General features: G+C 53.7%; 1 protein-coding gene across 5 annotated transcripts in view; it reads left to right on the forward strand.

Annotated features, from left to right (window-relative positions):
* The window catches only part of LOC139251691 (filamin-A-like), a 121,868-nt gene that overhangs the window by 82,768 nt on the left and 22,654 nt on the right, over nucleotides 1–16,446 (forward strand). For 2 of the 5 annotated variants that reach the window (XM_070873258.1, XM_070873262.1), the window contains 9 exons: nucleotides 2,826–2,982; nucleotides 3,334–3,523; nucleotides 3,723–3,746; nucleotides 7,701–7,948; nucleotides 8,559–8,627; nucleotides 11,321–11,420; nucleotides 13,389–13,529; nucleotides 14,529–14,657; nucleotides 14,770–14,943. In XM_070873258.1, the coding sequence (XP_070729359.1) occupies nucleotides 2,826–2,982; nucleotides 3,334–3,523; nucleotides 3,723–3,746; nucleotides 7,701–7,948; nucleotides 8,559–8,627; nucleotides 11,321–11,420; nucleotides 13,389–13,529; nucleotides 14,529–14,657; nucleotides 14,770–14,943 (1,232 nt within the window). The remainder of the gene's footprint in view (nucleotides 1–2,825; nucleotides 2,983–3,333; nucleotides 3,524–3,722; nucleotides 3,747–7,700; nucleotides 7,949–8,558; nucleotides 8,628–11,320; nucleotides 11,421–13,388; nucleotides 13,530–14,528; nucleotides 14,658–14,769; nucleotides 14,944–16,446) is intronic. The other 3 variants (XM_070873260.1, XM_070873259.1, XM_070873261.1) reach the window with 3 other exon arrangements.

The raw sequence follows: 16,446 nt of genomic DNA on the forward strand, positions 1-16,446 counted from the left end.
ATGGGGTCGATGCTGAGGCTGTTTTCCCCCTGGCTGGAAAGTCTAGAACATAAGAACATAAATAGGAGCAGGAGTCGGCCATTCGGCCCCTCGAGCCTGCCCTGCCATTTAATACGATCATGGCTGATCCGATCATGGACTCAGCTCCACTTCCCTGCCCGCCCCCTTATCCCCTTATCGGTTAAGAAACTGTCTATCTCTGTCTTAAATATATTCAATGTCCTGGCTTCCACAGCTCTCTGAGGCAGCGAATTCCACAGATTTACAACCCTCTAAGAAATTCCTCCTCATCTCAGAATAAGGGACCGTCCATTTAAAACTTAGATCATGCCCCCTAGTTCTAGTCTCCCCCATCAGTGGAAACATCCTCTCTGCATCCACCTTGTCGAGCCCCCTCATAATCTTATAGGTTTCAATAAGATCACCTCTCATTCATCTGAATTCCAATGAGTAGAGGCCCAACCTCCTCAACCTTTCCTCATAAGTCAACCCCCTCATCCCCGGAATCAACCAAGTGAACCTTCTCTGAACTGCCTCCAAAGCAAGTCTATCCTTTTGTAAATATGGAAACCAAAACTGCACGCAGTACTCCAGGGGTCACAATCTCAGGATCAGGGGTCGACCATTTTGGACTGAGATGTGAAGGAATTTTTCACTGTGGTGCATCTGTGGAATTCTCTGCCCCCGAGGACTGTGGAGGCTGAGTCAGTGAGTATATTCGAGGGCTGAGAGATTTTTGCAGTCTTGGACGGAGGAATCGGGTGGGAAAGTGGTTTTGAGGTCGATCAGCTGTGATCTTATTGAATGGCGGAGCAGGCTCGAGGGGCCGAATGGCCGACTCCTGCTCCTAATGTTCTTTAGGAGCACCTTGGGAGGTTTAGGGAGGGAGTTCCAGAGCTTGGGGCCCAGGCGGCTGAAGGCACGGTCACCAATGGTGGAGCGATGGAAATCTGGAATTGTGCAAGAGGCTGGAATTGGAGGCACGCAGAGATGTTGGAGGGGGTTTGAGATGGGGAGGGGTGTCGGGGCTGGAGGATGTTGGAAATGGGGAGGGAGGAGGCCACGGAGGGATTTGAACATGAGTTAACAAAGGTGTGGATGAGGCTTTAGCAGATGAGCTGGAATCTTGTGGGCCTCCGAGATCTCTGCTCTGTGAAAGAGGCCTTCAATTCCGGCCTCTTGCACAATCCCCGATTCCCATCGCTCCACCATTGTACTTTTCAGAATGACAGGCAGTGACTCGTGGGGTACCGCAAGGTTCTGTGCTGGGGCCCCAGCTGTTTACATTGTACATTAATGATTTAGACGAGGGGATTAAATGTATCTCCAAATTTGCAGATGACACTAAGTTGGGTGGCAGTGTGAGCTGCGAGGAGGATGCTATGAGGCTGCAGTGTGACTTGGATAGGTTAGGTGAGTGGGCAAATGCATGGCAGATGAAGTATAATGTGGATAAATGAGGTTATCCACTTTGGTGGTAAAAACAAAGACAGACTATTAACTGAATGGTGACAGCTTAGGAAAAGGGGGAAGGTGCAGCGAGACCTGGGTGTCATGGTACATCAGTCATTGAAGGTTGGCATGCAGGTTCAGCAGGTGGTTAAGAAAGCAAATGGCATGTTGGCCTTCATAGCGAGGGGATTTGTGTACAGGGGCAGGGAGGTGTTGCTACAGTTGTACAGGGCCTTGGTGAGGCCACACCTGGAGTATTGTGTACAGTTTTGGTCTCCTAACTTGAGGAAGGACATTCTTGCTATTGAGGGAGTGCAGCGAAGGTTCACCAGACTGATTCCCGGGATGGCGGGACTGATATATTAAGAAAGACTGGATCAACTGGGCTTGTATTCACTGGAGTTCAGAAGAATGAGAGGGGACCTCATAGAAACATTTAAAATTCTGATGGGTTTAGACAGGTTAGATGCAGGAAGAATGTTCCTGATGTTGGGGAAGTCCAGAACCAGGAGTCACAGTCGAAGGATAAGGGGTAAGCCATTTAGGACCGAGATGAGGAGAAACAGAGTTGTGAACCTGTGGAATTCTCTACCACAAAGTTGTTGAGGCCAATTCACAAATATTCAAAAAGGAGTTAGATGAAGTCCTTACTACTCGGGGGATCAAGGGGTATGGCGAGAAAGCAGGAATGGGGTACTGAAGTTGCATGTTCAGCCATGAACTCATTGAATGGTGGTGCAGGCTCGAAGGGCCGAATGGCCTACTCTTGCACCTATTTTCTATGTTTCTATGTTTCAATTGGCGGCCGTGCCTTCAGCCGCCTGGGCCCCAAGCTCGAACTCCCTCCCTAAACTTGCCAGCGTGGAGAATCTCCGGGCTGGGTGGGGCAGCTATTTCTGAGGAAAGATTGGATAGGCTGGGTTATTTTCTTTGCAAGAGAGGTCGGCCCTCGGCCTCCTAGATTGAGGGGCCTGGATCGAGTGGATAGGACGGACCTGTTTTCCCTTGGCAGAGGGGTCAACAAGCAGGGGGCACAGATTTCAAGTAATTGGGGGGGGGGGGGGGGGGAGAGGAGAAGAAGAGGAGTTTTGAGAGGAAATGTCTTCACCCAGAGGTTGGTGGGGGTCTGGGGTGGAACTCACTGCCTGAAAGGGGGGTAGAGGCAGAAACCCTCACATTTGGATATGCGCTCGAAGTACCGTAACCTACAGGGCTACGGACCCAGAGTGAGATTAGGCCGGGATGGCTCTCGGTCGGTCGGCCAGCGGGAAAACGCTCAGCCGAATGGCCTCCTGCGTCGTACTGTTTGTGACTCAATGACTCTGGTTGCAGAACTGCTCTTCGACCCTGGTGTGAATTATTTGTTTTTTCAGCCCCTTCAAGGTGAAGGTGTTGCCCACTCACGATGCCAGCAAAGTCAAGGCCAGCGGGCCAGGCCTCAACACGATGGGCGTGCCAGCGAGCCTCCCCGTGGAGTTCACCATCGACGCCAAGGACGCCGGGGAGGGGCTGTTGGCAGTTCAAATCACAGTGAGTCACTCCCCGGGCTGAAGTCCCAAGTAGAGAAAGGCGCCCCCCCCCTCATTTTCCCTCTGGACGTCAAACGCTTCACTCAGTCGGCGACTGTTGTAGTGCGGCGCTCCCTCGTCCACCTGGATCGCAGGACCGAGAGTCTGTGTGTCGTGGGGGCTCGAATCCACCGCCCTCTGACCTCCAGGCGACCCGCTGATCCTCGGCTCAATCCTGGCATGACTCGAGTTCTGTCGGGCCGTTCAAGCGCGTGCCATTGGGCGGGTGCACTGTGTCCTCCAACCCCTCGACTCTCTCTTTTTGTCTGTTTTCCCTCGTCCGACTGAACCTGTTTCCACCCTTCAATCGCAGGACCCGGAGGGCAAGCCCAAGAAGGCCAACATTCGCGACAACCAGGACGGGACCTACACCGTCTCCTACATCCCAGCCATGACTGGCCGCTACACCATCCTCATCAAATATGGCGGTGACGAAATCCCCTACTCCCCCTACCGCATCCGGGCCCTCCCCACGGGCGATGCCAGCAAGTGCACAGTGACAGGTGAGTGGGCAATGCCACAGGTTCCTCTCCGACACACACCATCACTCCAATTAAAGCCCCCACCCCCATTCCTTTTAATGTACACATTTGCTGTTTGCTGCACACTTGTTTTTTTTTTTAAAAATGCATTTTTTTATGTTGAGCACAGTTTCCTTGTATCTCACTTGACCTTTCCTTGCTCTCTGCCCTTTCACCTCAGTGTCAATCGGAGGTCACGGGTTAGGTAAGCTGCTTGCTTGGATTGCCTGTTTAAAGATTTTATTCTTACCCCCCCCCGCCCCCTTCCCTTCCTTAACCTCTTAAAGTACAATAATTAAGTATTTATTTGTGAGCTTGTGCGGATCACAGCAATGTCTCAACGAGCGTTGTATTGCCGAGTTCTTCGGTTGCTAAGCAACCGTCCTCCATTTTGTTCGGCCATTTTGTTTTTGCCCCGTTGGGCACCTTTAGTAAAAATATTTAACTTACAATTTAAAAACTACAAATTTAAATATGTTCGTTGACTGACATACTGTGAACAGCAACGGCCCAATCACAAAAGGCCTGGCCAGTGTCCGTCCGTTTAATAGCTTTTAAATCTCTTTCCTTCTCCTCCCCCCCCTCCTCCGCAAACAATGTTTGTGTGCTCCACAGTGAAAGAAGTTTCTCTTTCACATGTCGCCAGAACTGAGACTGTCCCTCTTTTTTTTTTTTAAAAAGGGGGGGGCAAGGGGTATGTTCTCCCCCCCCCCCCCCCCCCCCCCCCCCCCCCCCGGCCTGGTGGTGGCTTTAAATGTCAACACCTGCCCCTGATGGTGGTAAATGCTACTGAGCCACACAGGCCAAGGTCTCTGCCAGCTAGGCCGATGGCCCTTGTTCCTCTGTTGTATCTCGAAGGAGGGGAAAGTGAGGGGGTTAGGCCAAGGGTTCTGCTCGTGACCCTTTTTTTTTTGAGAATACAAGAGCAACATGGGATTGGCTGGGCAGTCTTGCCACAGGAATCTGGGGGAAAGTGGAGTTGAGATTGATCGGCTGTGATCTTATTGAATGGTGGAGCAGGCTTGAGGGGCCGAATGGCCGACTCCTGCTCCTATTGTGTAACTCCCCCAAACTCGTGTAGTTGAACATCTCCGAGTGTTGAGGTTTATGGTGTTTTGGGGGTGGAGTGGATTGCTGGGGCCCTGTAGCTCCACCAGGAGCGCACTCTCTCTCCACATTGTCCGCATTCCAGACGCGAGATTCCCAAAGCAAGCGCTCTACTCTGAACTCCGACATGGCAAGCGAATCCCAGGTGGGCAGAGGAAACTTTACAGGGACACCCCTCCCTGATAAAGTGCGACATCCCCACCGACACCTGGGAGTCCCCGGCCAAAGACCAGTCCACCCTAAGTGGAGGAAGTGCATCCGGGAGGGCGCTGAGCACCTCGAGTCTCGTCGCCGAGAGCGTGCAGAAACCAAGCGCAGGCAGCGGAAGGAGCGTGCGGCAAACCAGTCCCACCCACCCCTTCCCTCAACCACTGTCTGTCCCACCTGTGACAGGGACTGTGGTTCCCGTATTGGACTGTTCAGCCACCCAAGAACTCGTGTTAAGAGTGGAAGCAAGTCTTCCTCGATTCCGAGGGACAGCCTATGATGACTCTCTCTCGCCAGAGGAATCACTAACACGGATATACCCCACAGCCCTCACTGTAACACTGATATACCCCACACCCCTCTCCCTTTTCTGGGTGTGTAGCCCTTTGCTCCATCGCTGGTGGATGAGGGGGGATGGGTGTGCGGGAAGGAAAAAAGGGCCACTATTCAACCTTGGGGGGGCATCGGGCTGGGATTTCGACAGCCATCCAAGCAAAGGTTTTTTTTTTTTTTGAAGTCCAACTATCAATTGTCATTTGCCATCTCGTGGAGACTTGATACGGTCACTGGCTTGGCCACACTAACTCATCCGGACATTGAATGCATGAGTTCTGTGGTCACGAGGGCTCGGGACTGACTGGGCTGGATGGAGCTGATGCTAGGACTGCTTTTAGAGATGGTTTGTGTGTGTGTGTGTGTATACATGCGTCTCTGCCCTTGTTCAAGGATGCTCCTCTTCGTAACTGCTTGGAGTCATACTGCCATCTCGGGCCTGGGGTGTGAATAGATCCTTTTTTTTTTTTTCTCCCTCCTGCCCCCTACAAAACGAACTCTGTTCCTTCCCCCAACCAGGTTGCGATTTGGCATCAAGGCTTCACCAGACTGATTCCTGTTATGGGGGCGATCCTCCTAATGAGGAGAGATTGAGCAGACTAGGCCGATGGTTTAGAAGAACGAGAGATGATCTCATTGAAACAGTCACGATTCTTTCAGGGCTTGACGGGGTGGGTGTTTTCCCCCTGGGCTGGGGAGTCTAGAACCGGGGGGGGTCACACAGTCTCAGGATAAGGGGTCGGCCATTTAGGACGGAGATGAGGAGGAATTTCTTCACTCGGAGGGGGGGGGTGACTCTTTGGAATTCTCTGCCCCAGAGGGTCGTGGAAGCTCAGTCGTTGAGTCTATTCAAGGCTGAGATCGAGATTTTTGGGTATTGGCAGTTCAGAGAAAGTTCACTCGGTCGATTCCGGGGATGAGGGGGTTGACTTGAGGAAAGGTTGGAGGTTGGGCCTCTACTCATTGGAGCTCAGAAGAATGAGAGGTGATCTTATGGAAACGTATCAGACTATGAGGGGGCTCGACAAGGTGGATGCAGAAGGGATGTTTCCACTGATGGGGGAGACTAGAACTAGGGGGCATGGTCTTAGAATAAGGGGCCGCCCATTTAAAACTGAGATGAGGTGGAATTTCTTCTCTGAGGGTTGTAAATCTGTGGAATTCGCTGCCTCAGAGAGCTGTGGAAGCCGGGACATTGAATAAATTTAAGACTGAGATAGACAGTTTCTTAACCGATAAGGGGATAAGGGGGCGGGCAGGGAAGTGGAGCTGAGTCCATGATCGGATCAGCCATGATCGTATTAAATGGCGGAGCAGGCTCGAGGGGCCGAATGGCCTACTCCTGCTCCTAATTCTAATCTTTGAAGGCGGGATTAGGCCCAGTTAGACCAGTAGTCATTTGAAGTCCTGTGCTCGATGCAGCCTATCGCTGACTAGCTTTGGCACTGAGGCAAACTTCTGGAAGGGTGTGTTTATTGATGGGTCTGAATTCCAGTGTCAGGCCAATTTTGAGGGCAAGATGGCTGGGGCCGTGGCCCACATTTGGGTCGAGTTCTGATTGATCGTGGTTCCCCCCACCCCCCCCCCCCCCCCGGAGAAATTCAGCTTCCGGATTCTTCTAAAGCCGGGCGGTGCTGTCTCCAAGTGGTTGCTGGGTTTGGAGTCCTTGCCCCCGCCCTCCCCTGCTGCCATTGGCTGTTCTCGAATGTGCTTGCCACCCCACAAGACTGTACGCTGTGATTCGGTGGTGCTTTCTTTGGCCATGTCGCATGTTGCTGATTGGATGCTCGAGTTTGAGACTGGTCTCGGTGATCTCGGTAGGCCGAGGGGGTGAGATCACGTTCCAAGTGAACTAGGTAAAAGGGTGGGAGGGGGAGGGGCTTGCTTTTTGTGGGGGGGATGGGGGGGCAGGGGGAAGTGAGTGGGGTTGTCTTGTTTGGGCTACATTCTTCCCCCCCCGCCACACACCCCAGACTAAACTGGGCGGGGTTCCTCATGGTCCCAACTCCATGGCGTCCACATACATGGGCACTTGGCAAAATGGGGGTGGGGGGGGGAATGGGGTCGATGCCCATAAGGGATTGTTGGTTTGTGTTTCAAACACTTTTTTTTTTTTTTGGTGTGTAACCCAACTATTTCAATGGGTGCCATTGTCCAATCGAGCCACTTCCTATATGGAGGGTATGTTTTTGCTGACTTTAAGGGCATCCTGGGTTGGGAAGGTCCACGGCATCATGTCCTCCGTTGGGATTTGACACTGCTGGTTTTGGGGGGGGGGTGGGGGCGCGGGTGTTGGAAATGGATGGGAAGGGTTGCCCTTGACGGACAGACCTCCTCACTCGCTGCCTACCGAGATCGCAAGTGCGAACCATAATTTCCAGTAACTTTACATTGTGAATGTTTCTTGACCTCGTCTGGCTCGGTGGAGTTGCGCCCAGTCTCAAGTCTGTCTCTTTTCTGTGTGTGTGTGTGTGTGTCTCTCCTTTTACTTGTGTCTTTGGGGAAACTCCAGGTGCGGGTATTGGTCCGACCATCCAGATCGGGGAAGAGACGGTGATCACGGTGGACGCCAAGGCGGCGGGCAAGGGAAAGGTGACTTGCACGGTTTGCACGCCGGACGGCTCAGAGGTCGACGTTGACGTGGTGGAGAATGCGGACGGCACTTTCGACATATTCTACACCGCGCCGCAGCCCGGCAAATACGTCATCTGCGTGCGCTTTGGCGGGGAGCATATTCCCAACAGCCCCTTCCAGGTCACGGTGAGTGGGGTTGGGGGGGGGGGGGGGGGTGCGCTGCTTGGGCTTCAACTGCGGGGTCTCTGGGGTGTTGGGGTGGGGGGGGTTGCTGGAAGCCCACCCTGGCTGGCGATGGGTCACCAAGCGGCCGTGGGGTAGTTGCCGGGGAACTTGTGCCCTTGGGACCGGAGGGGGAAAGCATTGGATTTCGGTCGAGGGGGGGGGGGGTCACTTCGTATCGGCTCGGCGGTCATAGCGGGTCTGTGATTGACCGGACGCTGGCTCCGGCCCGTACCCAGCCTCTGATCTCCGTGACCGTCACGTGTTTGTGGGGGGTTCTGGTCTGGTCTATCGATTGGGATTTTGGGCGGGGGTGGCTGGTTCTTGCTGCTCTTGGCTGGCTTGGGGTCTGCTCCATGGGCTGGGGGATTGGATGGAGGCGGGGTCGATGGGGTTTGTGGGACTGGGAGGGTGGGTGGGCTGCAGGTTGGGGAGGGGGGCTGGTGGTGAAGCATTCTGGGACTGTCTGGGCAAGCCATGGTGGGGTGGGTAAGTCAGTGCTCTGTGCAGTTAGTGGGGGGTGGGGGCTAGGATAAACCCGCTTGGTCTCTAACTTCTCGTTTGCCCCTAACAGGCGACTGAAGGGGATCAGATCGCCCAGCAGCAGATCGCCCAGCAACGAATGGCACCCACTTATGGCTGGGTACCTGACTTTCATCATTCCGTCGTCTTGGCAACCGATCAGTCCCGTCTAATCCTGCACCATCCTGGAATTTGGGAAACTTGGCAGTTCTCGAAGGGGGCAGGAGGGAGAGAGTGTGTCGGTGGGGGGGGGGGGGAGGGTGGGTTTTGGAGGACGCTGGCCCAAGAAGGCTTATGGAATACTTGCCTTTTTATATTGGACGAGGCATAGAATACAAGAGCAGGGAGGTTATGCTTGAACTGTGTAAAACACTGGTTAGGCCACAGCTGGAGTACTGCGTGCAGTTCTGGTCACCACATTACAGGAAGGATGTGACCGCACTGGAGGGTGCAGAGGAGATTTACCAGGATGTTGCCGGGACGGGAGGATTTTAGCGATGAGGAAAGATTGGATAGGCTGGGTTTTCCTTGGAACAGAGGAGGCTGAGGGGAGACCTGATTGAGGTGTATAAAATGATGAGGGGCCTGGATAGAGTGGATAGGACGGAACTGTTCCCTTGGCAGAGGGGTCAACAACCAGGGGGCAGAGATTGAAAGTAATTGGGGGGGAGGTTTTAGAGGGGATTTGAGGGGAAATGTCTTCACTCAGAGGGTGGTGGGGGTCTGGGGTGGAACTCATGGCCTGAAAGGGCGGTAGAGGCAGAAACCCTCACCACATTTGGATGTGCAGCTTGAAGTGCCGTAACCTACAGGGCTACGGACCCAGAGCGGGAAAGTGGGATGAGGCCGGGTAGCTTTTGGTCGGCCGGTGAGGACACGATGGGCCGGAATGGCCTCCTCCCGCGCTGTAAATGTCTGATTCAATTGTGGAACGGTGTGGCACAAGAGTCCATCATTTTTGGCCCATCGGGTCTGTGTGCAGGCTCCGTCAACGAGCTCTCATTAGTCCCGCTCCACAAAAACCAGCACACTTCCTCCCCCTTCCTAAAGTATTTATCCACTTTCCCCTTTAGAAAGTTGCCATTGAATCTGCTTCCACTGCGCTTTCGAGCAGCACGTTTCCCAAGGGCTCTGTCCCAAGGGGGCGGGAGATACCAGGCAGTGGGGTGATGGGCTGCAGTCGTGTGTAGAGATGTCCTTCAGTTCCTTCTAATGTGGCTTCTCGTAGGGTTTTGATGGGGAGGGGGCGAAGACACCGGGTTAGGACAGTGTAGAGGGAGCTTTACTCTGTATCTAACCCACTGTACCTGCCCTGGGAGTGTTTGATGGGACAGTGTAGAGGGAGCTTTACCCTGTATCTACCCCCGTGCTGTACCTGCCCTGGGAGTGTTTGATGGGACAGTGTAGAGGGAGCTTTACCCTGTATCTAACCCAGTGCTGTACCTGCCCTGGGTGTTTGATGGGACAGTGTAGAGGGAGCTTTACCCTGTATCTAACCCAGTGCTATACCTGCCCTGGGAGTGTTTGATGGGACAGTGTAGAGGGAACTTTGCTCTGTATCTAACCCCGTGCAGTACCTGCCCTGGGAGTGTTTGATGGGGCAGTGTAGAGGGAGCTAAATTTCTTAAGGTTACCGAATTCCAGGATGATCATGCCATCATTGGCTGCCCCCGCTCTTACCTGTCTGGGGCTTTATGTAGCTAGCCTTTGACATGGTGTCCATTTTGCCTGCTTTTGTGTGTGTCTCAAGACGTCCGCCATATATTTTTTCCTTGGCTTTTGTGAAGCCCGTGTGTCTGTGTTTACATGTCGGTTGTCGTTTGGTCTATTGTGTGGGCTGCATGTGGTACTGGGGGAAACATTCACCATTCCATGCACCAGGAAACATCCAAAGATATCTTGACCATTCCAGACAAGGCTTCTATCCTGGGGGGGGCGATGGAGATGCTTGTGGGTATTGGGTTGAAATTTTGCTGAAGCCCTCCTCCATGCCTCTGCCCCCTCCAGACTTGACTCTTCCAACATGCTGTGCTCCTGGCTGGCCTCCCACATCCTACACTCTGTAAACTCGAGGTAATCCAAAACTCGGTTGCCCTGTGTCCTAACTCGCACCGAGTCCCGCTCACCCATCACCCTCTGTGCTCGCTGCCCCACATTGGCTCCCGGTTTCTGCACTTTCAAAATTCTCATCCTTATCATGCCCCTCGCCCCCCTCTCCCTATCTCGTATCTTCCCACCCTCACAACCCCTCCCTATCTCTAACTTCCTCCAGCTCCACAACCCCTTCCCATCTCTGTAACCTCCTACAAACACCCCCCCCCCCCCCCCCCCCCAGATGTCTGTGCTCCTCTAATTCTGACCTCTTGAGCATCCCCTGATTATAATCGCTCCACCATCGGCAGCCGTGCCTTCTGTTGCCTGGGCCCCAAGCTCTGGACCTCCCTGCCTAAACCCCTCCTGCGCCTCCCTTTCCTCCAAGAGGTTTCTTGAAACATATATATCTGGTTTGGTGGGCCATGGCCACAGAGAGCTGGAGGTGTTGTAGGGGTTGCATCCCGAAACCCGACATCCCTATCTGAAGAACCAGATTTGGGTCAGCCCAATGGGAACGGGGTGGGTGGGTTGCCTGGAGAAGCTGGGTTATTCCTGATGGTGCCTGGTTTGTGATGAACCCCCGCCCCCCCTCGTGTACACATTGAATAGATCGGTGAGTGGGATCGTGGCCAACCCCACCCCCCCCTCCAAACAGCTCAGTTTGCAAACTTGACCCTATTGTGTGTTCTCCCTTCTCCGTTTCCCCCCCCCCCCCCATAGGCGACAGATCGACCCCTCGGTGTCAATGGCATGGATGTGGCTGACCTCCGACCTTTTGACCTGGTGATCCCTTTCCCCATCAAGAAGGGAGAGATAACAGGTGAGGGTCTAGTGTCCATCTTCAAACGGTTCACATGGGACTGACCTGGGGGTACTTGTGCATGAAACACAAAAGGTTAGTATGCAGGTACAGCAAGTGATCAGGAAGGCCAATGGAATCTTGCCCTTTATTGCAAAGGAGATGGAGTATAAAAGCAGGGAAGTCTTGCTCCAGTTATACAGGGTATTGGTGAGGCCACACCTGGAGTACTGCGTGCAGTTTTGGTCTCCTTATTTACGGAGGGATACACTTGCATTGGAGGCAGTTCAGAGAACGTTCACTCGGTTGATTCCTGAGATGAGGGGGGTTGACTTATGAAAGGTTGAGCCTGTACTCATTGGAGTTTAGAAGAATGAGAGGTGATCCTTTTTGAAACGTGTAAGATTCTGAGGGGGTTTGACCGGGTAGATGCAAAGGGAATGTTTCCCCTTGTGGGTGGAATCTAGAACTAGGGAGTCTCAGAATAAGGAGTCACCCATTTTAAGACGGGAGATGAGGAGGAATTTCTTCTGGTGAATCTGTGGAATTCTCTGCCCCAGAGAGCTGTGGAGGCTGGGTCACTGAATATATTTAAGGTGGAGATAGATTTTGAATAATGGAGTGAAGGGTTTATGGGGAAGTGGGATTGAGGCCAAGATCAGATCAGCCGTGATCTTATTTGTTATGCATGTACATTCAGTTTGTAGCCACCAGATGGCATCATTGTTGGAGGCCACTAAACAGCACGCACAAGGTGCTGCTCTGGTATAAAAGGCCAGCCATTTTGAGAGTCAGGCACTTTGGGCCTAAATAAAGCGGGAGACAAGTTGCACCTTGTTCAGTTAAACAGTACTCAGCTTGAACCTTTTATTGCATAAATAACATTATTGAATGGCGGAGCAGGCTCAAGGGGCCAAATGGCCGACTCCTGCTCCTATTTCTTGCGTTCTTGAGTGAAGTGCCGAAACGAAAGATGAGGTGCTGTTCTTGAGCTTCGTTGGGGCAGTGTAAGAGACAGAGGTCAGATTGGGACTGGGGAATGAATATTGAGATGTGATGGGCCAAGGGTCAATTGGCCCAACTCCCCACTCATATTTTTGGTTATTGGCTTTTTGCCAATGTTGTGTTGGGATGGAGGGGGGGGTTAGGATCACCACAGGCTGTGTTTGGGTTAAATCTCAAATGGTGGGGACTAATGCAGGTGGCTAATGGCCCCTCTTCCCACTCCAGGTGAGCTAATGCATTTGGGGAGGGCTAACCAGGCGAGGGAATACACATTAAATGGTCGGATACTGAGGGGTAGAGGAACAAAGGGACCTTGGAGTGCAGGTTCACAGATCCCTGAAGGTAGCAGGCCAGGTAGATAAGGTGGTTAAGAAGGCACACGGAATACTTGCCTTTTATTGGTCGAGGCGTGAAATACAGTTATGCTTGAACTGTATAAAACACTGGTTAGGCCACTGCTCGAGTACTGCATGCAGTTCTGGTCATGTCATTACAGGAAAGATGTGATTGCAGAGGAGATTTACCAGGATGTTGCCTGGACTGGAGCATCTTGGCGATGAGGAAAGATTGGATTGGCTGGGGTTGTTTTCTTTGGAACAGAGGAGGCTGAGGGAGACCTGATTGAGGTGTATAAAATGATGAGGGGCCTGGTTAGAGTGGATCGGACAGACCTATTTCCCTTGGCAGAGAGGCAACAACTGGGGGCATAGATTTAAAGTAATTGGGGAGCGGTTTAGAGGGGAAATGTCTTCACCCAGAGGGCGGTGGGGGTCTGGGGTGGAACTCACGGCCTGAAAGGGCGGTAGAGGCAGAAACCCTCACCACATTTGGATGTGCAGCTTGAAGTGCCGTAACCTACAGGGCTACGGACCCAGAGCGGGAAAGTGGGATTAGGCCGGGTAGCTCTTGGTCGGCCGGCGTGGACACGATGGGCCGGAATGGCCTCCTTTTCATGCTTGTAAACTTCTGTGACTATGATTCCAGGTGAGGTCCTCATGCCATCGGGCAAGAAAGCCAAGCCAGATATTGTTGATAACAAGGATGGCACAGTGACGGTCAAGTTCGCCCCCACTGAGGTGGGTTTGCACGAGATGGGCATCAAGTACGATGGAAACCACATTCCAGGTGAGATGCCCATGGTCCGACTTGGTTGAGCTGCAATTCCTGGTCTGGTGGAAAGAGCATCTCTGATTACATTCTCCAAGATCCATGGGAGGGGGGGGGATCTCCAGGTCTGCCCGGGATATCACCGTAGGGACATTCAGGTCCGTTTGGACCAATGGGGTTTGGCCCTGGTTCAGGTGGGTCGGTCCCTTGACCACCTGAGTCGGAAGGTGGTTGGTTTGAGCCCCAGTCTACAGATGTAGGCACATAATCTAGGCTGACTCACCCAGCGCCGCACTGCGCTGTCGGAGGGGCGGTGCTGAGGGAGCGCTGCGCTGTCGGAGGGGCGGTACTGAGGGAGCGCCGCACTGCGATGTCGGAGGGGTGGTGCTGAGGGAGCGCCGCACTGCGCTGTCGGAGGGGCGGTGCTGAGGGAGCGCTGCGCTGTCGGAGGGGCGGTACTGAGGGAGCGCCGCACTGCGATGTCGGAGGGGCGGTGTTGAGGGAGTGCCGCACTGCGCTGTCGGAGGGGCGGTGCTGAGGGAGAGCCGCACTGCGATGTCGGAGGGGCGGTACTGAGGGAGCGCTGCAATGTCGGAGGGGTGGTGCTGAGGGAGCGCCGCACTGCGCTGTCGGAGGGGCGGTGTTGAGGGAGTGCCGCACTGCGATGTCGATGGGGCGGTACTGAGCACTTTCAGTTGAGACGTTCAACTGATGCCTTGTCTGCCCCCTCGGGTGGATGCAAAAGATCCCATGGCCACTATTGCAAGGGCAGGGGTGTTCTCCCTGGGGTCAATATTTATCCCTCAACCGACATCACTAAAACAGAGATGATCTGGGTCATTATCACATTGCTGTTTGTGGGAGCTTGCTGTGCGCAAATTGGCGTTTCCCCACATTACAACAGTGACCGCACTTAAACCGTTCCACAGCCAATCGAGTATCTTGAGAATGTCTGAGGGGGTAACTATAGAGTGTTGGCGATTGGTTTTGAGCTGTGTGTGTTTTCTGATTTCTCAGGCAGTCCTCTTCAGTTCTATGTCGACTTTGTGAACAGCGGTCATGTTAATGCTTACGGCCCAGGTCTGATCCATGGCATGGTAAACAAACCAGCAGTCTTTACCGTGGACACCAAAGATGCTGGGGAGGGTGAGTGTCTCTATTCCTCCTGGCTTCATGCTAACTCGCTCACTGGGTATCTCGAGTTTGCGGAGTTTTTAACGTCTGTGTGTCTCTCTCGATGATTTCCCCTCCTCCCCAGGTGGCCTGGCCTTGGCGATTGAGGGCCCGTCCAAAGCTGACATCAGCTGTACCGACAACAAGGATGGGACGTGCACTGTCTCTTACCTGCCCGTGCTCCCGGGAGACTACAACATCCTGGTCAAATACAACGACAAGCACATCCCGGGCAGCCCCTTCATCTCCAAGATCACCGGTAGGCAGGCATCTCGCCACTCTGATATCGCCAGGTCTGTCATCGGCTCCTCGCGCTTTCCCTCCTTCCCCTGCTGACGTTCGATGGGGTTTGACTTCCTCTCGGACCTCTGCCGTTTACCTGGGCTGGCACTCCCCGGGCCTGCACTGAGCAATGTACAGTCTGCAGTTAATAACCACATAACGTCACAGCTGGGAGCAGGATTCGGCCCCTCGAGCCTGCCCCGCCATTCAATACGATCACGGCTGATCCGATCATGGACTCGGCTCCACTTCCCCGCCCGCTCCCCATAACCCTTCACTCCCTTATCGCTCAAAAATCTGTGTCTCTCCACCTTAAATATATTCAATGACCCAGCCCCCACAGCTCTCTGGGGCAGAGAATTCCACAGATTCACCAGAAGAAATTCCTCCATCTCCATCTTAAATGGGCGGCCCCTTATTCTGAGACTGTGTCCCCTAGTTCTAGATTCCCCCCCCCCCACGAGGGGAAACATCCTCTCTCCATCTAACCTGTCAAAGCCCCCTTGGAATCTTATACGTTTCTAATAAGATGTGGCCCTCACAGCTAAAGGGATTGAGGGGTATGGAGAGAAAGCAGGGAAGGGGTACTGAGGGAATGATCAGCCGTGATCATGCCCTGTACAGTTGTAGCAGGACTGCGTTGGTGGGATCTTGCTGTTCGCAGTCGGCCTCGCAGGGCTGTGGTAGGCCGAATTCCTGGTGGTTTTGACATGTGACCTCTTGCCCCCCCACCATTGGTCCACTGGCGTGTTCCTCCTTGAAGCCCCCACACAACCTCGAACGTTGTTTTCTTTTCCCCTGTGCTGCGCCTCTTGTAGTACACTCTGGCTGCCTCAAGGTGGCTGTAGCGAGCTCTTCGACCGGGGGAGGTGAACCCACCTCCCCCCTCCCCTCTACAACCTCGGGGGCCGGGCTGACTTACGGCAAATCTGTGGTGGAAACATCATGTTGGTGACAGCTGGTTACCTCCCAGACTTGACTATTCCAGTGCACTCCTGGCTGGTCTCCCAAGTTCAACACGTGCAAACTCGGTGTTCCAAAACTCGGCTGCCCCGTGTCCTAACTCGCACCGAGTCCCACTCTCACATCGCCCCCTGTGCTCACTGCCCCGTGTCCTAACTCGCACCGAGTCCCGCTCACCCATCACCCCCTGTGCCCCGTGTCCTAACTCGCACCGAGTCCCGCTCACCCATCACCCCCTGTGCCCCGTGTCCTAACTCGCACCGAGTCCCACTCACCCATCGCCCTCTGTGCTCGCCGACTGACATTGGCTCCCAGTTAAGCAACGCCTCACTTTCAAAATTCTCATCCTGGTTTATAAATCCCTCTGGGCCTATACCCCCTCCCAATCTTTGTAACCTCCTCCAGCACCTAATGCTCCCTCCGTGCCTCCCCCCGGAGATATCTCTGCTCGAATTGTGCCCTCCTGAGCATCCCTGATTCTAACCATCGGTGGCCGTGTCTTCTGTTGTCTGGGGCC

The sequence above is a fragment of the Pristiophorus japonicus genome, unplaced genomic scaffold, assembly GCF_044704955.1.
Source record: "Pristiophorus japonicus isolate sPriJap1 unplaced genomic scaffold, sPriJap1.hap1 HAP1_SCAFFOLD_432, whole genome shotgun sequence".
Taxonomy (NCBI): domain Eukaryota; kingdom Metazoa; phylum Chordata; class Chondrichthyes; family Pristiophoridae; genus Pristiophorus; species Pristiophorus japonicus.